The following is a 26,835-nucleotide window of genomic DNA, read 5'->3' as shown; positions in this document are numbered from 1 at the left end:
AGGCGTTTGTCTGAATGGTAAATGTGCAACTTTTTATGTAGGTTCCTCTGGGCCTCATTTCTTATGTAAAACTGTTTAGTGCAGAACAAGTATATCAGCATGTGTCTGCTTTAACTATATTCTATAGTTAGTAGGTAAGATCAGCTAATGCTTTGGGTTACTCAGGAAATCATAAGTAGCACACACAAAAACGAAAACAGAAAATAGTATTCCACATCGTTTAAAGTGTTAATTTTCTTTACGTTTCCAGTGTCATTTATTTTGCTAAGCACTGCTGCAATTCTTTCCACTTTTCTTATGCTTTTATTTTCTTACAAAACAGTATACTAGGCTTTCTGTATAAAACATATATATAAACATTTATATATATATATATATAAAAACAAAGCAATGACCCCCAAAATGGATTTACACACAGGTATGTATTCGTCCCTCATTAGAAAATATACTGTGTGTGTATCTATTCATTGTCCCTGAATGTCACAGCACTGGCTATTAGAACGGGGTCAGGAAGAAAAGGGCCTTTTTTTTCCCCAGTTTGCTTTAAAACACACAGTTAAATTACGTAAGATGAACAAAAGCAGAGTAGTCACAGGAAAAATCAGATCCTGTTTACATATTGGCACCTTGTTGTTCTTGTTGCCGTTGTTATTACCACTCTTCAATTTGACTTCTAGTTGTTACTTCCCAGGAATTTTTTGTCATATACATTTTTTGTCATATATTCTCTTCCCTCACAATAAGCTGAATGCAGGTTCAGCGAGAATGAAACACTAGAAAATCTAAATAGATCCTGGGACTTTGGAGATTCTTGGCCTGCTTAACTCTTCTGGCCCTCTTTCTCAGAGATTATCAATCATTTAGAAAATTATGGTTAATTCTACATAACAAGTAATTTTCAGTGGCCTTTCCTTCCAAAATATGTTTTTGGGCAGTGTTTTGAGATAGTTTTTCACATGCACTGTTGGGATTAAATACCATCCTTGCATATTTCTATAAATACTTTTTCCGGTGTAAAGACCCCATTATTGCTACAGATGGTTCTCTGTCTTCGATATCTATTCTTTCAGCAAACAGACTGGTCATTTGATCTGCTCATCATTACTGAGTGATGTGCTGGGAGAACCACCCATGCTAAACACACCAGAAAATTTGGTGGTGGTGAGGGAGGGGTTAAATTTCAGCCCAATTTATTTAGCTCATACAAAAGTGTCTAATGGCTTTTTGGCTTGGAGGTTTTGTAATTGAAAAACTCCAGATATAAAAGTGCTATTAAGATTGGGGGTAAAAATGGAAAACCATACTGAATTAAAAAACAAAGTACTGACTGCTGGTTTACAAAGAGTCTATAACACTGATAAAATCTTCGGAAACCAATGTGCTTTTTTTTCCCCCTTGTCCTTCTTTATTTTGGCTTCATTTCAACTCGGGAGTTCATATCATCTCCTTCTAGATCATACTCTTCTACTTGGCCGCTGGTCCACACCTTCATGCGGTCAGTCAGGTCACTGCTTCTGGGAGCCAGGATGAAGTCGTAAATCAGGGCAGCACTTGCTCCTCCAATGATTGGGCCAACCCAGAAGATCTGAAACACATTTCCAAGCCCCGTTAATACAACAGGTATTACTGCTTTTGAAGCTGTTCTGAAAATCTCTGAGGATTTTTCACCACAAAATTTACAGTGGAAACATTAAAATTACAGTCTATGAACTCAATATTTAGTTAACTGCATGTCAAGAAACTAGGATTTTCTCACCATAAACTGACAATAGACTCAGAGTTTAATACCTGTGATCATGTTGCCAAGTTCTGATATTTAAAGTTAGGTATCTATGGGTAAAACATGTCTGTTACTCCAGATAAATTTGGCAGGGGGACATAATTTCTAAAATCCACAAAGGCATCAGATTCCATTCTTCCACTAACTTTCAGTGATAGATGAATTAGAAAGTAATACTTAGTGAGGACCTAATTAAGGGCTTAATTTGCTGTCAGCTGCTATTTAGCTAGTGATATTGCTGTAATTGTACTGGTCTACTCACTTAAGACAAGTAAAGTTTGGAGGAAGATGTAATAAAAGTATATTAGTACACAGGTGGATTTTATTAGAAATAGCACATGATGTTGAGGGAGTTCCTGAGTCTGAAAACTCTTTTCTTTTATTCAGTGGTTTAATGTGAATTACATCTATCTCCTTCTATCTGTACAAGGGAAAAGAATTTTTCTATGAAATTCTGAAAATACTAGCTAATAGCTTAGTATTCCAATAGAAGTGTTTAAGTGGGAGATAACGGCAAAATTTCCCCAGTGTCCTCCTTTTGTGTTTTACTCCTTAGACTAAAATGGCATCTATATCCAAAATTTTCACAACACATTTTGCTATCACTAATTTTCCATGAATGCCTATGCAACTGGCTGCCAAAATCATGAAGAGAGTTGGAACAAGCTACATATTAAATATTCAAATATTCAATATTCATTTATTGCTTTTATATTAGCCTTCTTTATTCACCTTTAGTGAAATAAGTACATTTTTGTGAAGTTCCTTATTTTAACCACATTTAACCACAGGGAATAGTCTATATAATTATATATATATATAAAAATTATATATTATATAAATTATAATCTATAATTTATGGTGCTTCCAGAGCAGTTATCCATGAGAGCGCATAAGTAGACATTTAACTTTAAGAAGATGAACATTTTATTAGCTTCCAAATACTGGATGATCCATTTCAGTTTATAAATCTGCTTAAGAACCTTCCTAAATTTGATTTTACTGGATTAAGCAGTAGCACTTTACAAACTCAGTATAAACAATAAATACTTGATACCAGATTCTCTGCAGATGAGGCTTTGACTTTCAAAATATTTGAAATAAATAAACATAAATGGAAATAACCAAAGCAAATCTTCTGTATTACTTTGAACATACAGACTCAGAGTGAGGACTTTGTGATCTCCTGAGGCTGGACAGGAGAAAAAGGAGATAATTCTTTGTAAAATGAAATAGAAATGGCAAGTCGCTGACTTGGTGCTAATGATACGTGCTTAAATGTTTCTGATCTTGTAGATTATGTATATGCAGAGCCTCTTGTAAGCTAAACAAATTTATTCAACTTACCCAGTGATTTTCAAAGTTGTTGGCAATCAGCGCTGAGCCAAAAGATCTGGCTGGGTTAATTCCACAACCAGTGTAATCGATCTAGGAAGTGGAAAGAGAACCAATGGTGAGGCATTGATGCACATGTGGCATCTTCATTACACAGGGGGGCAAGCGGCTGCCCGCAGCATGGTTCAGATGCTCAGTAGCTTCATTCATCCCACCCACAGAGGGAAAGACTGTTTACCATGTGCCTCTCCTGTCCCAATATTGCAGCAACTCCTCCCAGATGTGCAACCTCATCACTTATGACACAACCACATGGCCCAAGAAAGAAGGGCCACGCATGGTGAAGAAAAAGGAATAAACTGTCATCTGCCCATCATCTTCCTGCCTTCATTGGACCATCCTGAAGTGGGACATTGTAGATATCAAGTGTGAGAGGTAAAACTTACAGCAAGAAGATGTCCCAAGGCAACAGAGAGACCAATGGCCAAAGGTGCTGATCCTGAGACATCATTCCTTCTCCGGTCTGTGGTGGCGAGGACACACAACACCAGCTGGAAGGTAGCAATGATTTCGATACCTAGTCCTTGTCCTGCGTTGATTCCCTCTGAAAGCTGCATGGAGACAAGAAGGAAAATGTCACTTGATATTCCCACCTGACTTCAACCAATACAACAAAGTTTCACGGGATCTGGTTTCTCAATTGGAAAACACAGACCTGCACAGTCTTTTTTCTCCTTGGGTTGCTTTTGTTTAATAGGAAAAAAAAAAAAAAAAAAAAAGAAAAAAAAAAGTGAACAGAAATCAGTTTTAAAACAGACACTGCTGTAACTCAAGCCTAAGCGTAACCAACTTCTACTGGTGATTCAACCTGGTTGCACAGTTGCTGCATCCAGCCAAACTGAACACTCAACCACTAGACACACTGAGAATGCGACTGGTCTACGTGTGAGAAACAAATGAGCCAGAAATTTGCCTTCAATAGAGTTTACGCATAGAAGTGAACTGTTGTGCCTTGAAACATTTATTCATTGCCTCTGAGAATGAGGACACTGTGATCATGTTAAACATTGCTCAGGTTGCCTTTACCAACAATTACTAAGCAAACAGGGGCAGGAGGAGGAAGGGACAAAAACACAGTAAGGTGCATAGCTCTGGGTAGTTTGAAAGTATCTATCTCTGCTATTGACAAGTTGCATTCATCTTCTCTTCTCCCACCACTACTTATTTTCTGTAACTCAGTATGAACTCTTCAAAACAGGGACTTCATGTGGAGAATGTCCTGCAAAATATTGGCCCCATGGGCAGAATTCTGCATGAATATTAAGACACCTGTACTGTTATTCAACTGCTTGAAAATATGCCTCTAATGTTATTTGAAGTACCTTGAGATATCCATAGTGTTCATGTGGGTCTGGCAGACGTGTCACAAGTTCTACAGAAGACCAAAGGTATCTAAAATGGCTCTAGATGCCAATGTTTAGGCAGTGTATCTGTAACTCATCTGGGTAATGAACATAGTCAAGGGAGATGAGATCCATTCAACTGATGAAATGTAGGTGATCATTTGAGAGTCAACTAAACATCTCTCGCTTTTATTTCATGTTGACTAGATCTCATTTGACTACAAGAGCTTACACACCTAACTCATGTATAGGCTAATTTTAGGTGTCTTAGACTTGAAGTGAATCCCACCCAATTTCTTTGGGAGTCAGAAAAAAACATCCACAATTCAGGAATCTTAAAGGGCTGATGGGGGAAGTATTTCAATTTCCTAGTTAAGTAAAGCAGGTTCTCTAGAAAAACTCACACTGGCAGATGTAGATATTCCAACTGTATTATTAATCGTGAAATCAACAGAGTTTCTTATTAATATAAATACTGTAGAATATAAAAAAACCACAGTAATTTTCATAAATGAACATTATACAATAGAAATGTCATACTTCAGGAGAACTCTTGGTAGCTTGTGCTTAACGAGAAACTGTGGATCTTAACTATTCAATGTTATAACAAGTTTTGGATTCTGCTTCTAACTGGTTTATTCAGTGGTATCTTAGTTAAGATGAGCTGAATAACTTGGTTTTAAGCAGAAGTAACTACACTGCACGGATAGGATGAAACACGAGCTTGGACACAGGCCAGAGAAACCGAGAATGTGAGTGACTCAGAGTAGGAAGTAAACTCTGCAAAACTTATGCTCAAGAATAGTGCTATCAGTAGTAGGTTGTCCCATCTGTCATAGCCTCTGCATTAAAAATTGCTAGGTCATAAATGACAACATAATTAAATGCTATTGTGACCTGTCCAGAACAATGAAAATATGAGAAATCATGCTTTAAATCTGTTTTTGTGGTTTTACGCCCTCATTTCTCCCAAAGTAATACTTCAATAACCTTAAAACTTAAAGATGTCTAGCTGAACTCTTTCACTTTCCACCTTTGCTATTCACTTTTCTTGTTTCTTCTCTGTAACAAAGCAACATAATTATCAATTTCCTACTGAAAAAAAAATTACCGAGTCTTCAGCCAGCATAAAATCCTATTAGCTACATTAAAACCAGTGAAAATATATTGATTTATTAAGACCTGTCGATCTGAAGCATTTGTAATAATATATCTCTCTATCTTGTTCTTTAATGTGCAGGACCGATATCCCTTGAGTTACAAGCAACTTATCCACAGATAGAAGTCCAGCTGACATAGTAGGCATTTTGTTTCCTTCAGCATCCATACAGTAATAACCAAAATCAGTTAATGAAACCTTCAGCATTAATAGGACTTATATGTGAGAAATACAAGTCTAACATATAGATATATGTATACAGATTTGCTGGCAGTGAAAATGGTATGATCCAGAAATTTATACTGAATGCCTGATATATCACTAAATTAATATTCTATTACTTTTGTAATTCTCTTTTAGAAAGAATCACTATTTTTTTTTCTTTTTTTTTTTTTGGCAGCAGAGGCAGTGGGATTTGTGGCTCTCAACAAATTAGTCTTCAAATGCATCTCATTGATATAAAAAGTAATAGTATCACTTTAAGAATCTGGACTGTATACTCTCTGGAAAATCCTATCTCACATTTGGAAGGCTAAATGATCAAAATTAAAAGGCAAGTGTATTGGCAAATAAATGAGTGGTATGCAGATGCCCAAAAGTGGATAAGAAGCTAAATTCTCTTCTATCATAATGCAACTGTTACACCCCAGAGAATCTAGATACGAGGTCTTGACGTATTGATGTTAGTATTTGAAAAGGCCTTGGTGTTTCAAACGATTAAACACTGACCTGCCATTAGTCTTTCACTTTGTTTGAAGGGCTTCTACAAAAGAAAAAAGACAATAAGAGAAAAATTATGCCTTCAAAACCTGTGATAATTCTTATCTTTAAGAGGCGAAATCATATTCTTCCTTTCCCTCCAGGAAAACACATCCTACAGCTGACGTGACTTGAGGTCATTCTCTCTGCTAATCAACACTTATTGATGGGCTGTGTGGAATCAAAGAAAACCTGGAAATATCATAGGAAACCTTTTGCTTTCCTCTAGCATGTAATTTTACACAGCCTGCCAGGGCCGTAAGATTCCACTGTGAGAGCAAGGACTCTGGGCCATATTCCAAAATGAGGCAAACAGAGGCAAATCTTGGATGTTCTCCTTTGCTGTGGTCTGTGGATCTGCAGTATATAAGCATAGTATCACAGACGTTTGTTATTTGCCTACTTGACAGAGCTATAGTGTGACTACTGCAGCAGCCCGGACCCTCCAGAATAGAGCAACATGTGGAATGACATGAGTCTTCATGACCCTAACCACATCCAGCCAAAGCATAACATGGGTAGTAGGAAGGTGCATTTCTTAGTATCACATTAAAATGTATACATATATCTCCTTGTGGGTCCCTTCCAAATTGATATATTCTATAAAATATATGTGTGTGTGTTTATGTTTATATAATCCTTGGTCACAGTTGATTTGCAGGAGTCACCCAGCTATCAATGCAATATAAAATATTTTGCACCTTTTGAATCTGCTGGTTTGAGTTCTTGACAGAACCAGGATGGCATAACCAACATCAGTTGGTTACACTTTCATTGTATTTTCTAGACTTTATTCAGGTTTTTAAGGAAAGCTTGAATTTTTGCAGAGTACCTGACTCCAGAAGCCTGAGCCTCTGATAAGGTGAGTACTGTCTAAAGCTTAATCCAAATCTAGCAGCAAGTAGTACTATACTTTGCAGAGACCTCACTACCTGAGGCTGTCAATACACACAAAGGCAAAAATCAACCACTGGTCTTAATATCTAGCATTCTGCTACTGAGAATATCCAGAATATAAGGTGACCATATCTCTGGTTCTTAAATGGATAGAATAATGCCTTGAAATATAAGCCACCTCTACTGGAGTGTTGGGGTGAAGGAGTCCTTTTCCAGTGACCTGTACCCACATTGCAATGACTTTCTTCCCTGTGTTGGTAGGCTGCTACCTACAGCGGTCACAACAAGGTGTGTGGGCAGGTTGTGTGGGCTGACACTGTGTTTGCCCTTGATGTATCTGGGGGGAAATCTCTGATCTCATCTCAATCCAGTAACTCTCACATCTGCATTTTAGGTGATGGTCAGTAAGGAAACAGAAAAAATGTCAGAGGGCAGGGAACCGCACAGCAACTCCCTGACCTTTTCATGCTTCAGACTTGTGAGGCTTGAAGAATGAGTTCAGTGCTTTAAGGAGCCAAATATGTTCTAAGGGATTAAAAAGAAACACATCAGCCCACGTTCATCACCAATACAGTTTCCCATACCACAGGAGTCAATCCAAATCTCTTCTTTTTTATTCACATGAATAGTTCCACTAAACTTCATTCTAATTCACTGTTTTGACAGAAGCACCAGAAACATACCCAAGAAATGGGTTACATCATTGGCAAGAGCTGAGAGTTATATGTAGACACATATATCTGGTCAGCTGAATCACTCTTGGCTGCATTAGCTTGCACTCAATAATTCTCCCTTGACTGGAATAGCACCCAGACGACAAGCAGAAGCCTAGATGTGGACATCCCAAGTGATGTGTACCCTTCCATGAGCTGAATCCCAACATTAATACTTTTACCCGACTTCACTGTGAATCTGAACAAGTTTATGGAAGGAAAATCCACTGGAATTCAGTCACTTTACAGAAATTGCATCTCATTCAGAACACTGCAACTGGTTGGAAGCTAAGGAAGCACTTGGGGCATGCTGAACCCCTCTGCTTTGCATTACTGGGCATAGGTATGAGGTACAATACCCATTCCTCATTCAAAGGTTAGCTTCATCTGGTAATGCTACTGCTGCTCCTAGGCAACCTGGTTTGAATTCAGTGCCAATTCTGCTTTGAGCAAGAGGTTGGACTAGAGACCTCCTGAGGTCCCTTCCAAACTGAATTATTGTATGAGAGACGTCAGTTCTTTGGAAAGGTTCTTCTTGAGGGCAGGTCTGAGACAGAATTGCCGTAACGCTGCTGTGGTTGGCTGAGTTAATGTCTAGAAACAGCTGGTGACATATGCAGATACTGGAGCCACAGTTGGTGGATCAACCGTTGTGAAGGTTCTGCATAGATATAATCCATATTGGTGAGTGAACCAAGAGACATGTAACATAATCAAATGAGGACCATTAAACCCAAGGGCAAAATTAATAGAAAATCATTATCTAGTCACGACCGTGAGAATAACTTGTTGAGACAAACACCTGCTTTTTTGGTCTCAGGTAACGGGTAGCAGTCATATTGCTTCCATTTCTCCACAACATCAGACAGGAGACGGGAACCACGGGAGCTTTTTTCTCAGAAGTGCTCTTCTTTCCTTTTGTTTTCTTTTTTTTTTTTTTTTTTTTTAGAGCAGGATATTTATTAGTTGTCTGCCTTCAGAAGAGAAATGGGGACAGGAAATTAAACTGGCCCAAGGTAAACCCAACTGTGTACTTCTCTAGTGGCTTCATATTTTTCTCATTAGGAGTAAAAGTATATCAAGTTCAAACCTGTTTCCCGTTACTCGGATAAGACAGTTTGTTATGCAAGGTGGTTTTGTCACGTGGTGTTATGCTCCATCTCATCCAGCAAACCCTTAGCCATGGATTGTATCTTCTAGGGTCCAGCTTATTTTCATATAACAGGGATTAGTTTCCCATTGCTCCTGAAAAATGACAGGCCTCTGGAAATGTAGAAGTCTGTTTTTCAGTAAGGGAATGTCAATTTTCTCCATTCTTATGAAACACTTCACTGCAAAGCCATGCTGGCTGATGCGTTTTTAGACAGAGAAAAGTTAAGCCACAGCAATTTAGTGACACATATAACATCACTGATGCCTGAGACTTTTCTCCTTTGCATATCCCAGCCATCCTGTAGGTAAAGCAGTTTTTGCATAACCACAGCAATAGCTCAGCTGGTATTTAATAAAAAGCATGTTGTGGGCTGACTATAAACGTATTTCATTTTATTAAAATATTTTTAATATTCATGTTGCGAGAAGAACTATATTCTTCTGTCTACAAAAAATCTAGCATTTTAAGGAGCTGTGCTGCAATAAATAATATCTTTATATCAGACAGACCTCTTTCCTTGTCTGTTGAATTCAAATAAACAGCTAACAACTTGCACCGGGCCTGCTGTTTTCAGCATTCCAAATTATTAGCTTATTTCTGTCATGGCAGACCTTTTTCATGAAAGAAGACTTTTAGCATTTTATTCAAGCAACTTCTCGCTGTCTTTCTGCATTTTCTTCCTGTAGCTTAAGCTTTCCCTTCTTTGAGTTTCCTAATTTTTCTTAATAAGGAAAACTTCACATTAGTTTGAATGGTTCATGCCTGCTTCTTCATCCCCACACTGGAAATATTAATTATGTTGCTTTATATCAACTAACTATCATTTAAGTGTTTAGCTGGGCAAATTTCTTTAATGCAATGTTCTTCAAATGTAATCTCAGAAATTAATCTCCCTAATTCCCTCAAAACCATCTTCCACTATCTGGCGTCTCATTTTGTCTGACTTTTTTCATTCTTTCAGCTCCAGCTCTGTCATAAAAATAACTTCCATCTTGATAACATACCTTTCTTCTGCTGGAATTCTGTCCCAGATCTCCATAGCTATAAGATTTCCTTTAACTCACAGACAAGATGTATTCAGAGACTTTATCCCCAGCTGTTTAACTACAGTTATTCTCTTCTCTCCTTGCTATTTAACAGTATCACTCTGAAATGGATGTTTCTGTACCCATTATTTCAGTGTTCCGGATTCAGAGAGTACAAAAGTCTCATTTCTTTAGTAAGTAGAGTCAAGCAAAGATCTAAAGAGTTTCACTTAAAATTTTACGACAGGAGCACTCAGAAGAAGCTTCTTATGAGGCAAAGAATTAGCTTTGGATCGTATCCTAGATCAACAATAGAAGCATTCAGCAGAACCTAGGGACAAAACATATTGTCCTTTGCTAGATTATCCTTCCTATAAATACAGCCTTAAGAGGTCTAAAGGGGACTCATTCAATTCCCAAAGCACAAATCATATTTTCCATTCTTTGGACAGCAGACACCCTCCAGGAACAAGACTAACCTCCCTCCTCCCGCCCTATCTTCAGGCTGATGAGAAACTAGCCAGGGCTTTGTGTTACAGCAACCTGGTATGTCATAAAGAGAAGAGTGATGGTTTTATTTATATTAAACTAGACCACATAAAGTTTACATGTGAGGCCAGTGACAGACAGTGAAAGTTAATTCCTCTATAGGACTTCCATTTAGCACAGCTAGTTAGAGATAGATCATTTGTCTCATTTACACTTTTATTTTTTGATGTGCCTCTGGGAAAGTTGCTTTGGGAAAATGTTGGGTTTTTTTTTTTAAATGTTGCTGCTGAGAAATAAACAACTTCTATTCAGAGGAAGAGGAATGGTGTGTTGTTTTTTTCTTTTCTTTTCTTTACCCAGCAAAACCCAAGAAAATAGTTCATTTTCAGCAACACTTTTGAAGCACTCATTTATACCAGGGAGCTATTTATGATCTCCTGTATTGTCAGCCCAGAAGGAGATGGTTTTTCAATGGGGAACTTTGGGCATATCTGAATTTTGAGCCTAATAAAGTCTTCCTTTCTATGTTGTTACTGGAATAACTAGCTAGATTTGCAGAAACCTCACAGTATGGTTGTTGGCAATTGCACCAAAGTGATATTTGTTTTATATCTCTAGACAAACACTCCAGCAAACTTGTGAAGTTTTCAAACTTTCCGTCTGACGCAGTTCATACTTTCGGTCTTGTGCAGAGCGTTGAAGATTTGGCATTTCCATGGAGTTAAAAAACAGCTCTGAACACTTGCAATGGATTTCAGGAATTTGGGGAACATTTCCAGCTCCTTCATTTCTTTACCTTATTCATCAAGCAAGAAGTCTTATCGAAGGAGGGCAAACCTGACTTTATTCATTCCTCAGTCCAAATACAGTCATCATTAATTTCAGAAGTTGTGTGTATATGTGTAAGGCAACATGTGCCACAGTTCTGGTTCGAAAGCATTCATTGACTTGACTTGGCACAGGATTAGTGTCAAGAGCCTGGAAAAGTTTGCCTTTCTGTGGTATCCCTCAGTAGTTCCCGGAGAGGGGATGCACAAGGGTCTACCAGGAAAGTACACAGAGGATTCCTTTGCTCCTTTATGGTGCATAAATGCCAGAGGAGGAAACCCATGCAGAGATTTCAAGACACATTTTTTCCTCCTGCTGTTTATAGAGTTTCCTCCAGGATGCCTGTCAGGCCCTGTATATTTGATTTAACAGATTAATGTTGTGCTTTACCCTGAGATCTCATTGACTTCAGCAGAGTTGCAGCAGTTAAAAACCAGCACTAGCTTTGCCTCTGCATGCCAGAAAGAGCAATACTTTCCCATTAAGTTGCACATTAATAAATACACATGGCCACATGCTGCTCCCAGCCAGGCCAGGAAAACTTCCAGGAGGCATTCACTTGCTCCATGACATCGGTATTAATACTAATCTGGAGGTACTGAGGAGCACAGCCACAGACCATGATGTCTCACTGTGCCAGGTATCACATCAGTCCACAATGAAAAGGGGGCCTCTGCCTCTGCATATTTGTAATCAAGAGAAAACAGTTTAAAAACAAGGAAATACAGAAACTGAGAAATGCAGACACATAACATACAGATAGTTTGCTATCTATGAAGTTGAGCACAAGCACAATAGTTTGGACTGGCTTCTTTAACTCCGGAATGGAGATTTTTCTAACAATGAAAATTTCTTTGATGTTTTCAATTGTGATACCAGGTAAAGATCTCTCTGTTATTGAATTCTCTCAATTAAGCTAGAGAATGGACAAATAAGAAAAAATGTACTACAGCTCTAAAGAAAACAGGCAATTTCCTCTTGAGACAAACAGGAAATTTTTCAAGGGTTATTTTTTCTTCCTTTAGTATTTGTGATGTGGTATCCCTGCTTTAAAAATGTTTCTCTTAAAAGTAACTATATACAGTCCAGATAGTTACATCTTTTAGGATTCTCTGATTAAAGAAACGCTATTCTCAACTCACCTGGAGGTTGAAATTATCTGCTGAAGCACACAAGCCCTGCTACAATGACTTATATGTTGTTTTTACCATTGCATCAATTTAACCAGAAGAGATCTATAATATTGATTCTCATGTTTGCTGCAGAAATTTCCATTTGTTCTCAGGCTGTGGATCTTACCATGTCATTTTTGAATTGACATCCACTAATAGGTTTATTTATTTATTTTTTTATTTCTAGTTAATTTGAATTAAGAAATGAAAATTGGGTTTACCTCACCTGAAGAATCTTTCTATTAATCTATCTGTCTCTGGTGTGTGAGCAGTGTGTATACACATGCACAAAATATCCAAATACATATGGTATAATACGTAGAACACTAAGGAAAGAAAAACAATTTTAACTGTTTATTCACGAGTCGGGAAGGGTGGTGGCAAAATTAATTTCCTTATATTTCATACTTTATCCTACTTAGTTTGACAGCTGGTTAAACACAGAAAAATTTTTTCTCCAAAAAATCCCAGCACAACTGTATTTGAACTACAATATTAGCCAATCTACCAAATTAATAATGTTTTTAAGTTTATTGCAACTCATTATTTTATGACTGTGTGCACCCCTTTCATCAATTTCTATCATTTCTATTCAAAGAGAACCTTTAATCTAAGGCTTGCAGAGCATTCTTCAGGCAATGCACCAGTCGTCCTTGGATCCTCTGGATGTGTGCACAGTTCATGGTATAAAACCCACTTGAACCACTCTGTTCTAGCACCAAAAGACTGATGTGCAGGTGGATGATCACTGAGGGCCTTCTCTTGTGCCAGAAATTGTCAACGCTGGTGCATCCCTGCACGCTCGCTGCCAAAAGCTCAAGATATGGCTATATTATTATAGAAGCACTAAGCAAATCTTCATAGAAGTGGAAATAAGAAATAAATAACTTCTGAGACCTGAGATAAGGATTAGAGCTATAAGCCCTGTTATCCTCAAATGTCCTGGAGGATGGGCGATAACTATCAGGTTTACATCTCAGCCCAGATGTTTCTGCTGTCACTGTGTGAACACACTAGAAAGCGGCCAAGAATATGGCCAGTTTTGAACAGGTGCCTTTCCTGTGTTCCACCTCCCCAGCCTGGTGTGATTCAATACAATGCTGGCATGCCATAAAAGACTGCTGCTGCAAAATTGAAATTGAATAATGAGCTATTGTTGTGGCACTCATTGTTAAGAAATAAAAATCCCAGCACTAATCTCATGTACGGGAACCATCTTGCTCACTCTAAAAATGCAGTGACTTCTAGTCCCTTGTAGAAGCTCGAGTACTTAAGCATGCAGATGTCCCAGCACAGGCTGGGTTGGCAGGAGAAGCCTACATTGGATCGAAAACAGGGAGGGCAGAGGGCAGTGAAGGAGAGTGAAGCTCAGTGTGTTGAAATCCGAGAAAGGCGCAGTGTATAATCTGCGTTGAGAAAAGGCATCCAAAGATTTTTAATAAGCACTAGAGGTCAGGAACTCAGCCGCATGTCTTGTCCATCCAACGGCACCTCTGGAACTGCAATTTTCCATACTGACTCAGAGGAAAAGCAGCATCACTTACTCAATTGTCCACTCACACTGTCAAGCTCTCAGTTTATTTTGGAAGTTCTTCCAACTCAACCCAACTTTATTTAATTTGAGGTTGGAGGAGAACAGACTCATAGGGCGCGGGCAGAAAGAGAGGGAAATCACAAGGTAAACACTGAGTCATCAAGGCCAACCATCCAAGTCCTGCTCCCCGTGGTCAGAGGGCCACCATTGGTACACTGGTTTGGAGCAAATGTGGGGAGTCTGGTGATTCCTGACCGTGATGCCCTCTGAGACAACTTTCTAAAGGGTGCAAAAGATTCAGTGAGGAATACCAGGATAACAACACCAGTATTGACACACACACCCTGTAATAAAGTGTGGCAGGTCTCAACTTCATGAAAGGGAACTCTCAGTGTGGGGGCAATTTTATGTTTCACTAGAGATCTCTGTGTCTTGGAAACTTGTTGGGACAGAAATCAGCATTATGTCTTAGAGAGAATATGATACAACTGCAGGAGCACGTTGTATGCCCCATCCTATAATCCAATCTCCTGGAGACAAGAGATTGTCCAGCCTTCAGCTTTCCCAAGTAGCAGAATAAGGCTGGGGCTGGGGGGACACAGACACAACAGAGGAAAAAAGCCATCTCAAGCATACGGGTTCAGAGCTGCTCTGCTGCTGCTGGACCACAATCCAGATAAGTGGGATACCTTATGGAAAGGTGACTCATTCTGTATTTTTACTTTAGTGAAGGTGGAAGTTGTCTCAAAGTAGCAGATACTGTTCTGATATGAAGAAATCAAGGACAACAAAGGGCTCCTTTCTCCCTGTCTTTGAGAAAGGATCTGGAGTTGGCCATTGTGTGTTTATCGCCAAAGGGCATTGCACCCTTTTGTACACTAATTCTTCTGCCACAGCTGATCCAGCTTTGGGGACACTCTGCTGAGTGGTAGTGGCAGAGACACAGCTGATTGCACTAGAAACACAAAGGCTGTTCCATCAGCAAGTGACTTTCCACAACCCAGGAGTGGTATCTATATGACTATTCACTTGTCTTAAGAAAATGTTCCAGACATCTGAATCCACTGACCATAGGTCTCTTCTGGCTTTTCCAGAAAGTTCTTCAGTTGCACAAACAGAATTTATCAGTCCACAGAATGTTTTTTAAAACCAAGTCCTTCTATTTGTTATTCTTTGTTGTTTTTCTTTTCTCTTTATCTAGCCTGAGCAACATTACCTTCAGGTCTGTTTTCATTGCCTACAATTTTTGATCCACTTTTAACTTTTAAAATAATATCTTCCATCATAAACTTCAAGGCAGAGTTTTCAAATAGTTTCCAAATTGTAGCCCTGAGACTTAGGGGGCACATTTTCTGGCATGCTAATCAGTATGCCAAAATACAGAAATTGTAAGATTGTAAAGCAGTGTCTGCATTTTTCACAAACTGATTATTTTCACCAAAAAAAAAAAAAAAAAAGAAAAAAACTAAGCTTAAGAAATTTTCTCAGCATGTTTTTAAAATCTTGATAAAAGTTCTCGAGATAATCATTGCTGAACCACAAATATTGTGTTACCTTAGAGTACAGAAGTCTCCTCTCACCCGCCTTTCCTGCTTGAGCCCTTTGTTGGTCATTAACTGCCCGTGATGAATAGTTGCTTCCATTATCCAAACTCCAGATCTGTCCTCACTAGACAATAGCCAGCTATGCTGGCAGATGAGTGCATTTTGGATTAGGTATTCTCTATTCTTACAGTTATACCTAATGGAAATTTGTAACGTAGTAATCCAATTGCCAAAAAAAGATACAAGATGATGTAAGGATAAATATTTAAATTTTTAGAACAACAAACACACTGCATACTCCTCTTTCAGTTTTTCCAGTTCTCGAAGTTTTTACTTTGGCACCCACACCACTACTAAAATATATGGGAAGTTAAGTGTCTTAAAAGGATTCAGTAATCTAAATACCCCTCTGAATATTGTCCAGAATGCCTTATTTGGAACCAGTCAGAGTAACTAAAAATATTTCCATTGACTTCAGTAAAGTTTGGATCAAACTCCTCATAGGTGACTGTTTTGCTTGTCTTAGTATAAAACAGACCTAAATATTGAACATGTTAAAGGAGCATCCTGCTTTTTCATTCTCCCTTCCTTCTCTTTAGCCTTGCAGCTTTCATGGCTGGTTTGTTGTGCTTCATTTGCTTGGTTTTCCCTTTTTCCCTTTGGACAGTGAGAAAGGCACACATTCATCCCACTTCATTTTGGATACTTAACAGAGGCTCCCAAGCCTGGAGCCACAGCATGCCCAAGAAGAGCTGAAGGTCTCTGGAGGAAAACTCAATGGATCTAAAGGCTGAAATACCTCTCTTTGTATCTATTTCTCTGTGAACTAGAGAGAAACCTATGAAAATAGGCAGAACCTCAGTGCAGGACCTACAGCTAGGCAGGATAAATCTAAGTTGAAGCATACAATCCCACCCAATATCCACTGGGGATGCTTGATAGCCACTGACTCCATTGAACTGCTCCCACCACGTTTTTCCTGTAAGAAACATTCCTCCAAGCGCAAAGCAAGGTCAGAACAGTCATATGCATCTAAGCCCTCTTCCCAACCTTGTCAAACAAACAACACTCCCTTTCTCTCTATTCTTTTTCTCAATAGTGAATCTACACCTCGCTTTCCACAGGAAGGGCAGGAAGACAAAGCAGCTGGCAGGGATGCCGGCTCTGTCCCTCCCCTCCTTGTCCTCAGGTTGAACAGCATGACAAAAAAGCAAATCTCTGTGGTTTCTCCTTATCATCTATTTGCTGAAGGAGGCAGCACGCTCTGGGTGCGGGGCTGTGGTTTCGGGATATGCCCCATTGTGATCGGCTCTGCACAAGGACAGCAGTTCTTCCATTTTCCCCTGCATTGGGCTCAGACCCAGCTCCCCTCTCAATCCTCCCCTCCCCAGACAGTCCAAGCTTGTCAGTGGGAAATGAATGGATTTGCTTTCCTCTCTGCTTCTTTCTTGCAAGAGAGGAGAACAGCTGCTGCCCTCCTCATCCCCAGGGAGGTCTCCCCACTGCTCCTCTGGACAGAACAATTATAACTGGATGTGAGAAAGAAAATAAAAAATAAAAATTCTAAGTATTTGACAATGACAAGCACTGAGACGGGGGCTTTTATGAATGATTTTATCCATTAATTCGTGCACAGAAACTGTTGCCAGATTTGTAACATAGGTACAATGGAGACTTACACTACATGGCTTTGCTTACAGTGTATTTTATGGCCTTGAAAACAACATATTTGATTGTATTCCAGAGGTGTTCCTCAGGATGGAGATGAGAAGGCTAACATGCTTTTTTAAAATTGCTAACATACAATTTTTGAGATACTTTAAACAGTCTCTTAAACTGACTAAAATCAGCTACTGCCCTGATATTTCCTGATCTTTCCATCTGTACCCCCAAACTCTTCTCTTCTGATGTGTCCTTGTGCACAGGTCTGAATTATATCTTTGCAGCTTGGAGAGGTCCTGACTGAGGAGCTAGAAGAGTTTGGGGTTATCATCTACTCCCCCCTCCCAGGGCTTTTGGATGGAGGAAGGAGCCAGCTGTCAGCATTTTGTGGCAAGCAAAAGGGGAAGACCAAAGGCGAGTGCTACTGAAACCAGACCTCCCGTGTTTAATGGCAGTTGGACCTCTCGAGGAAACCACTTGGGCGGATACCCTCTCCCATGTGGTTGAGCCGTTCCCTCTGCCAGTGGTTTCAGAGGAAAAGATCACGTATCACACACACAGCCAGAACCTCCTGGAGTTAATAAAATGATTCACTCTTCTTCCCCAAAATGTTTTGGATTAACCTATCAACATTTCTAAAACAGTGGCATGATGGAATACCTGTGGGCACCAGGCTGAAGAGAGGTAAGCAGCTAACCCAGAGTAACACAAGGGTGAATGATACTGAGCTGTTCAGGAATCACCTTCTTAATATCAGATTTTATTATGTTTTCCAAAACTGCCTCATTTTCTGAATTAACTGTAATGCCACAGCATGCAAAAACATATTCTTTTATTTGTTAATTTAAAATTTTTGATTCTTTCTTCCTCTTTTGCCTAAGTGATTTCTGAAGAGATATTGTATTTGCAGATTTATGTCCCAAACATCCCTGTGGACTATGATGGGCATAAGGTTTCAAATTAGCTCAAGTTTCAAACTGCAGTCAGGAATATTCTACAAGAAAGGGACCATAGAAAAGATGTGAAATACTTAACAAAATCAGTTGAAATAAGTGACTAGAAGGCAATTTCCATTTATAGCACTCTGTGTACTGCTGTGGCTGTAGCCTCTGACAGTGGGATGATTTCAAGTTTAAAAGTGTATCTTTTTTTCTCCTCTTATAGTACAATGACAACAGGAAAATGACAACATTTTGAGGAGGAGAAGTTGTGGCCAGGCAGTTTTTATGCAGCATGATGGTCAATAGCTGTGAGCACCTGGCTGGGAGAGGGCTGAAACCTGCACCCCTGTTAAAGGTAGCTGCTTCACATATTTCTCCAGTCTACAACTGAGAATTCAATGTTTTTCCCTTTTTTGCACAGGAAAAGGAGAAATGCACAGAAATTACAGCTGGGATTCTGTCAGGCAGGATCTGAGTGCTCTGTCTAATGCAACAGGTGATGCTCACACCTTTGGTGACAAGGTTTCTCTTGCTACACATCTCTCTCCCTGTTCCCATAGGTTTTCATTGCAGTCATCATCAGGTTACACAAACCATTAATTAGGTATTGAAAGAGAACCACATTCACAGAAGCAAAACCAACTTTGTTATATGCACATTAATCAGCATGTTACCTGAGACCTTCTGAACCACAAAAGGGACTCAGTCATGCAACTGCCAGTGATTTCAATGTTAAATTGGCATCAAAAGGCACCTTTCATCCATTTGGATGCACAAAATCAAATATAAGCAAAACTGATCCCAACCATAATGTCCTAGAGTTCCGAAATGGGATTGTGGGGGGGAGGACCATCTCTATAACATAGATCCATCCTGGCATCAGTCAGAACTGGGTCCTCTGCTACAAGAAGCAATTGGCTGCCTGAGGTTGCCATCACCACCGTCATCATCCCCACCACCACACACACACATATCTTTAGTAGATTACAGGTGTTGCATTTCTACTTGAAAAGAAAAAAAAAAATGAAAGAGGAATTAAAAGTTTCTACTTACCGCGTTGAGCCCCAGGAGGTTGTTTGGGAGAGAGGACGTGACTCCTGACAGAATAGCTGTGGCCACCACTGCCCCCAGGCACTGGGCAAGGATGTACATGAGCGCCTTGAAGATGCTGATCTGGCAGCTCAGCAGGAGGCCCAGGGTCACAGCTGGGTTCAGGTGTGCACCGCTGATGTGGCCCACGCTTTGTGCCATGGTAGCAATGGATAACCCAAAAGCCAGAGAAACCTTCACATTGTCCTGAGACCTTGTTGATGTTTTGTTGCCCACTACTGGGAAGCTAAAACCCAGAGCCGAGCCAATGCTGATAAAAATAAAAAGACTCATTGCAAGGAACTCAGCCACCACTGCCCTCCAGAATATTTTCTTTTTGAATTCACTAGCCATCTTTCCTCTCTTTCTCTCTCTCTCTCCCCTCCTCACTTTGCCTTCTCCCTCTCTCCCGTCCTTTGCCTGATATTTTTCCTTTGAGGTCTGTACAGAAATCTGGAGAAAAAATACAGTCCTTGGATTATTTATAGGGCTTTGGGTGGTCTGTAGGAGGGAAGGGGTGTTGCACAAAAGGAGGAAAGAACGTCTACATAGATGCTGACTGCTAGATTGATGTAAGATACTGTATGCCTGCCAAAGTTTTTTCTTCCTTTTTTTTTTCCCCTCCCTTAACAGCATTCGATCCCCGCTGCCGTTTTTAAGAGGCTTTTTTAAATCCTCGGAAAAGTCTTTATGAACGCCTCAGGAATTTTACCCTCACTTCTTTAACTCCTGTATCATCATTCAGCACATGGATTGGAGTAAAAGCTTCTGTGGGATTTCTGTCTCGAGCTGGACTGAAACAAAAAGGAAAGTTATCTGTGCAGGCTGGTGAGTTATTCACACTCAGCTTCACCGGCGGCAGATGACATCCGAAAGCAGTAAATAAAACTGACAACTAAAACCACATTCTGGAGACTTAAATACCTCAGTTTCATTTGAAAACAGGTAGAATTTTCTCTTCTGCTGGCTCTGCAAAGACTTGGACACGTTTCTGATGCCAAGCCTGACGGCTGTACGGACAAACACACGTATTTACAGAGGCTCACACACGCTGGTGTTAACTGGTGAATGGTAGGGATCCGTTTTAATCTCTGTGACCACCGTGTAAATCTAACATAACCCTGCAAGTAAGCTGGAAACTTTATATTGATGCAATTTAGATGCTGAGGGGCAGATGATTTGGGGTTGTTGGTGTTTGGGGTTTTTGGGGTGGAGGGCTTGGTGGTTTTTTTTTAAATTTACTTAATTTCTTCACTTTTTTCCTTTCAAGCACAGAGGTGTCTCAGGGTTTCCCCGGGCTTGCTCTCCTGCACTACTCCTAACTGGCAGGAAAAAAGCCAAGTTGGGGGCTTCCTAGCCCATGTCCTGCAGTGACAGCATATCTCACACTGCTCTGCTGAAGGTCAGCGGTCCTGGCTGTCACCAGGGAGACTGGCGGCTGCCGCTGAGCCACAGGACTGGCCGGAGACAGAGACAGAAGGGGAGAGAGAGGGAGAAGGGAAATTACATGCTTGATTTTGCAGACAAAATGAGTCTCCTGGCAGTGCCAGAGTGTCTTTCAGAGCAAAAGGTCTAACTGCCTCTGGTTTTATCACAGCAGGACTTGTATACATGCCTCACATTAACCCCTGTGTTATCAGATCTCTGCCTGCTTTAACAGCTGGTGGTACCTTCATCTTTAAATCAGGGGGTTTGCTCTGACTTCAAACTGCACAAAATCTGATCCAGAGTCAGAAACTAACTCCCCAGGCACAAGTCTTGAAAGACGGGTATTTAAAATCAGCCTACTTCCCTGCCTCCTCTTTTTTTTTTTTCTCCCTCTTCTTACTTTAATGCACTGGTGTCAACTTCTAAATTGTACTTAAATTAATTCAAGATTTTTTCACCTGGGCAATATGTCACTGTGAAGATAAAATCAAATACACACCTGGGTAGCATTAGATGATCAAGAAGGGTTTTTAAAATATATTCACTTTTCAAAAGATGATTCAGATACAAAGCTGAAGACTGTTTAAATTAAAATCCAGATGTCTGTAGCCTGTTGTCCCCCAAGTTCTTATTCTTTCTAGACATCAGATGTTCTTGATTTTCCACAGAACCAATTTTATTTCCTTCTGTTTTATAATACACTTACACAACAGAACTGTAGCAGTGAAAACAGGAAAAAGCAAAGATATGGGAACAAATTAATTATTAGTTCTACCCTTCTAATTACAGTGGGGCTTCAGTGAGGAACCACGTGACAGACGAATAAAAAAGAAAATTTAGCCAAACACAGTGCATGGTGGAATTTTAATATAAGAAACAGTTGATACTAGTTGTATCTCTTCAGTGAAACTTTTTATTTACTGCAAACAGTCTCCGGGACTTGAAGACCATAATGGACCAACTTCTCTGGTCCTACGAAGCAGATGCCCAAGACACAGGGCATACATCACACACCTCAGGGAATTAGGGAAAGCAGAGCTCTATGAATAGTTTACAAGAGTTTCCATGTGTCCCAAATTGGCACCTGTGGGATGGAGCTGCCTAGATGTTCAGCTGTGTCCACAGGAAATTCCCTCTTTACTCACTTCTTCCTACAATTAGGATCTGGATGACCAAACAACCTCTGTACAGGTACTGACAAGGTGAGAAGGAATCCCTCAAAGGAAAATCTCTAGAACCCGGGAAAATAGGCTGGGGAAGTATTGCAAACTGCTTCCCCGATTTTGACAGTCTCCTCTAGGTACTCCTGATGGGCCTATGCCAGAGACAGGGTACCAGGCAAGCAAGACCTTTAGTCTGACCGTTGGAATTGCCTTGGCATATGTGAACAATACACAAATTCAATGTGTCTTAAGAGCAGTAGATTGGTCACCCTCCTTGAGAGTTAGCTAATACACTTAGATTTTCATCCTGAGACTCTTCGTTTGTCTTTTTGTAACTACTACCCAACTCTCATTTGATATTTTGGAACTAGATGCCACCAGAAAGGTATAAATCAATAAAATTATCATGCAGACAGGAAACAAAACAAAACAAAAAGATTAAAAAATCAGCTGAATTACACTAAAGACAAAAACCATTACATATAAACAGGAAAAATACATAACTAAAAGAAATATGTGGAGCTGTTAGCCAATCTTATCCATCTACAGTCTGATGTGAACAAAATCACGATCATCTCTGCTGTGTTGTTATTAATTGCTTGAGAAGGAAACAGCAACAAAAGAACAAATATTCTGCACAAGTAGAGGGAATTGGCAGAGTGGACAAATTGAATCAACAGTATAAGTGTAATGAGGAAAGAAGAGAGAGAAGGCATGAGTAGGGCAGCAACACATCAGTTGAACCTCTTCAGAAATGTCTTCCACAATGCAGATCTAATTGGTGCCCCACTCATTATGCCACTCTTCCACAAAAGGGACTCCATCCCATCTTACTCCGGCTGATGGCAAACACCCTGGCACTTGGCCAAGTGCTCAGAAGCCTGTATGTCCCATCCCCATAAACCACCATGAACCAAAAAAGGGCAAAATCCAACATTCTGCATATTGGATGAGCTGGCTTTTGTGCAGACACCTCTTCTAGGCATGGTTTTATCTTATGTGTCAAATCACACTCAAAGATGGGGTCTCTTTTTTTTTCTGGAATTATGTATTTAGAAATAGAGAGAGATGACTGCCAACCTTATGTAAGTGTTTAGGAAAGACTATGAAGAACATATCTGATGGGAACAAGAGGGAGAAAGTAGCTTTCGAGCTGAGGGGTGATTCTTCACAGATGATTTAAACCCTTGTACTCTCAACAACTCTCTAATTTAGTTACACTAGAGACAGATGAGTGAAAAATCAAGCTCACAGTACTGGGTATTTAATTGCCAAGATCCCAGGGCCAACATATTTTTTGTCTGAAACAAATCAGGTTTTGAAGGGCTGTAGCACAATCCTTGCTTAACATTTCAGTCAGAAAAGAAATGTACTTGTTGGTTAAGTGGCGGGCTTTGTTCTGTGCTCCCACATGTCAAATTGCTCAGGATCTCTCTGCTATTTGAACAAGAAACAAATGTCAGTGACTGCAAATTTGGTCTTGGCGAACGTGACTTCTCCGGGAATTTTCCACTTAGGTGAAGGAACAGTCAAAGTCGAAGGGCAGAGGGAATGTATGTCAGTCCAGCAGCCAAATGACTGGAAGAACTAGGGGAACTTCAGCAAACTACAATTATTCTTCTCCTGAGAAGAATTAGTTACCCTGTGACCCTGCCAGCCAGGTCTTTTAGCAGGCAAGCAGCAATTGCTAGGAAACCTATATTACTCAGTTTCAAAAACAACAGCAATTCTTACTTTCTGCCCACAGACTTTGACCCCTCTGGGGCATCACTGACTCTCACCACCACAGAGAAGAGTAAAGCCATGCAGCCGGGAAGAGCTAGATGATCCACATATTCTTAACCCAGCATCTCAGAAATGGAAAGGAATCCAGCACTGCTGCCAGGAATGAAAATGTTTTACCATGGATTCTGTTCAGGGCTGTCCATACAGAAAGTTAGAGTTCAGAGGCTGGGTTTCCTAGAAGAGCAATGCCACTGACTTAAACAGATTTACACCAATATTCAGGAGCTGCTTCCTGGGCTCAGTTCACTTTCTGGTAAGAAGGAGAACCTGTCCCATTTTGCTTATATAAAAAGTACAAGGTGGCAGTGAAGTCAATGTAAAGACACCTGGGAATTTCTCTGCAAGAGGGGTGCCCGAGCACAACTGATACCTGACAGCATGAGTAAGGTGTCCAAGAACTGGGAGGGGTTTTAGACTGAATCCCTGACTTAACATTCCTAAATCCAGGAAAGATGGAAGATTTCAGACACGCCCCCCTCATTAGCATTTGTTATCAGCTGATCCAAGCACCCACTTGCTCCATATGCCAACTGCTGAAAATTCCCTTCTTAGCTACTCGGCTGACTTTGTTCCCGGTAAATAAACTCAGAACCTGCAATATCCTCTTACAGAGCTGGACACTTAAATCTCTTTGTAAAACCAAACCTAAATTCTCAGAAATTCGTTGGGGAGAATCAGCAGTTATTTATCAACCACATGAATCACCTGCTGTGCCGGGAGCCAAGATAGTGTGTCACCCTGTAATGAGCAAATTTCAAAGGCATAAATTTCACATGATTAATTTTCATTTGGGTATTTCATGATTCAGTGAAATCAAAGCAAGTTCTAAAGACTGATCAATTTTTTCCTTTTTGTAGGAAAAATCCCCAATCTACACATTCCTCTGTCTTCACCTGGCTATCATAATTCTCTTTGATGGATCTTTTCTTTTCTTTTCTTTTCTTTTCTTTTCTTTTCTTTTCTTTTCTTTTCTTTTCTTTTCTTTTCTTTTCTTTTCTTTTCTTTTCTTTTTCTTTTCTTTTCTTTTCTTTTCTTTTCTTTTCTTTTCTTTTCTTTTCTTTTCTTTTCTTTTCTTTTCTTTTCTTTTCTTTTTTCTTTTCTTTTCTTTTCTTTTCTTTTCTTTTCTTTTCTTTTCTTTTCTTTTCTTTTCTTTTCTTTTCTTTTCTTTTCTTTTCTTTTCTTTTCTTTTCTTTTCTTTTCTTTTCTTTTTTTCACTACGTATGGATATGTGAGCCTCCCTTCTAGAGCACTTCCCAGTTTCTGTTCTTCATTTTCCTTTTTCTTTTCATGTTTCCCTCCAGGCCACTGTAAGACAACACAAGAGAGAAGTTTATCAGTGAATATACGACATGAAAAAAACTGTTATTGTGCAAATAAATGAATAAAATTCTGTATCAGCAGAGGCAAACCTACATACATCAATGACCAACTTAGTCCAGATAGATAGAGGTGATGATTTAAAAACTGTTTTCTCTTGAAGGAGGTATCGAAGGCATCTGAAGAGAAAATCACTCACAAATGTCCTTGAGAGTTTACTTCAAATTTCATTTCAAGTTATTCTCTCCTCTGAGAGTAGAAAACCTTTCTGCACTTCCTGAAAACACATACAATGGAGTGATGAATGTGTTAATACAGCATAATTCTTCATCACAAGTACAACAAAGCCATGTGGGTGGCATTTGTCTCCCCTAATTGTAGGTATCTACCATGGAAATGGCTCCAACTGAGCTGGTGTCCTTTGTGTGCCTCTTAGTGAATGCATAGCATGGGCATTTTCAGGATGTGATCACAGTCTTCGATTAAAGACATCTACACTCCATTGGCTCCATTTACACAACTATTTAGGCTGCCTAGCTCCAGAGTCAGCACTTACCTTTCTCTGGAAATCTCAATTCTATGGCCATGAGAGCTGTACAGCTGCCAAATATGTCAGTGAAAGGACTGTTATTATCTTTTTTTTTGACACTTCTGGGACATGAAATGATAAAGATGACTGCCTTCCAACTGGGACACAAAAGGGAATTTCCCAGACAGCTGCTAAACCAGCCTGCATCAGGAACCAGATTTTTCTTTCACCCTGATTTGCTTGCACCACCAAGTTGATATAAGAGTCTCTCCAAAGGAGGTGGCATTATAGACCATGACATTTTTACCCCTGCCTGCTCTCCTGACACACCACATGTAGTGCTAGAACAAGGGTAGAGAAAAGTTGACTCTCACCAGGAGTGTCTTTTGTCTGAAAGCATCTTCCAAAATAGGCATTTCTTCTCCCCAAACTTGCACTGGAGAGACAAAACACATGCTCTGCTGCTTAGCAGCAGGCAACTTGCAGCAACATTAATACACCAACCAATGTCCCTCGTAGAGTAGCAATGGATGTTAATCAAACAAATCTCAACACACTTTTGGAGCAAGTCATTTTTGTGAGAAAGGGAGTATGAATCTCTCACCATAAAATGGGAGAAAATCTTATGTCTTTCTCCAAACAAAACTTCTCATATACGTGTTATTTAAACACAGTTGTCATGTGAAATTGTTGGTTTCTCCAGCAACCCTAGAAAATGCCACCACACTGAGGGTTAAATTACAATTATTATTTTTTTTCTAAGCAAATATATTTAGCAACAATTGTCCTTTTGAGTTTCCTGTGCCCAGTGCATCACTGGGAGGTTGACCAACTTTTTTTTCTTTTTTTTTTTTTTTTTTTTTCCCTGCACATTGTGTTACATAAAATAACAAAGTCTGCCAGGAATATCGGGCATGACACATCAGTGACTGTGCTAATGAAAGCCTTGGTAGTTCATTACAAACACAAGAGGTGAATAAACCATTGTTATTGCTATAGGAAATTTTTCAGTATGGATCACAGTTAGCTCAGTTTTTTAAAGTCCAGGAGAAATTAGGTCCAATCTTTGCAGCCATAAGCTGCAAAGTTCCACTGAACAATGTTGATTATTTGGTTGTTTTGTCTTTTGT

The 26,835-nt window shown here is 39.7% G+C and overlaps 1 protein-coding gene across 1 annotated transcript; it reads right to left on the bottom strand.

The window, feature by feature from the left end:
* Positions 1 to 1,405: 1,405 nt before the first annotated feature.
* AQP1 (aquaporin 1 (Colton blood group)) lies at positions 1,406 to 19,837 on the bottom strand. Its single transcript, XM_074156960.1, has 4 exons — positions 19,448 to 19,837; positions 3,562 to 3,726; positions 3,128 to 3,208; positions 1,406 to 1,585 (listed from the first exon to the last, which is right to left on the bottom strand). Exons 1-4 carry the CDS (start codon positions 19,835 to 19,837, stop codon positions 1,406 to 1,408), a joined length of 816 nt encoding a protein of 271 aa, XP_074013061.1.
* Between the last annotated feature and the right edge of the window lie 6,998 nt (positions 19,838 to 26,835).

Source organism: Numenius arquata, chromosome 12, assembly GCF_964106895.1.
Source record: "Numenius arquata chromosome 12, bNumArq3.hap1.1, whole genome shotgun sequence".
NCBI classification, from domain to species: Eukaryota; Metazoa; Chordata; class Aves; order Charadriiformes; family Scolopacidae; genus Numenius; species Numenius arquata.
Note: the sequence above shows the minus strand (reverse complement) of the source record. Positions and strands in the feature narration are given on the sequence as shown.

What these genes read in the sequence shown, in the direction of transcription:
- AQP1 (XM_074156960.1), bottom strand. Translation starts at nt 19,837, where the DNA reads ATGGCTAGTGAATTCAAAAAGAAAATATTCTGGAGGGCAGTGGTGGCT. An exon ending in ACCTCCTGGGGCTCAACGCG is followed by an intron (nt 3,727 to 19,447) that starts GTAAGTAGAAAC and finishes GTCTCCATGCAG; the next exon opens with CTTTCAGAGGGAATCAACGC. An exon ending in CCTTGGGACATCTTCTTGCT is followed by an intron (nt 3,209 to 3,561) that starts GTAAGTTTTACC and finishes TCCACTTCCTAG; the next exon opens with ATCGATTACACTGGTTGTGG.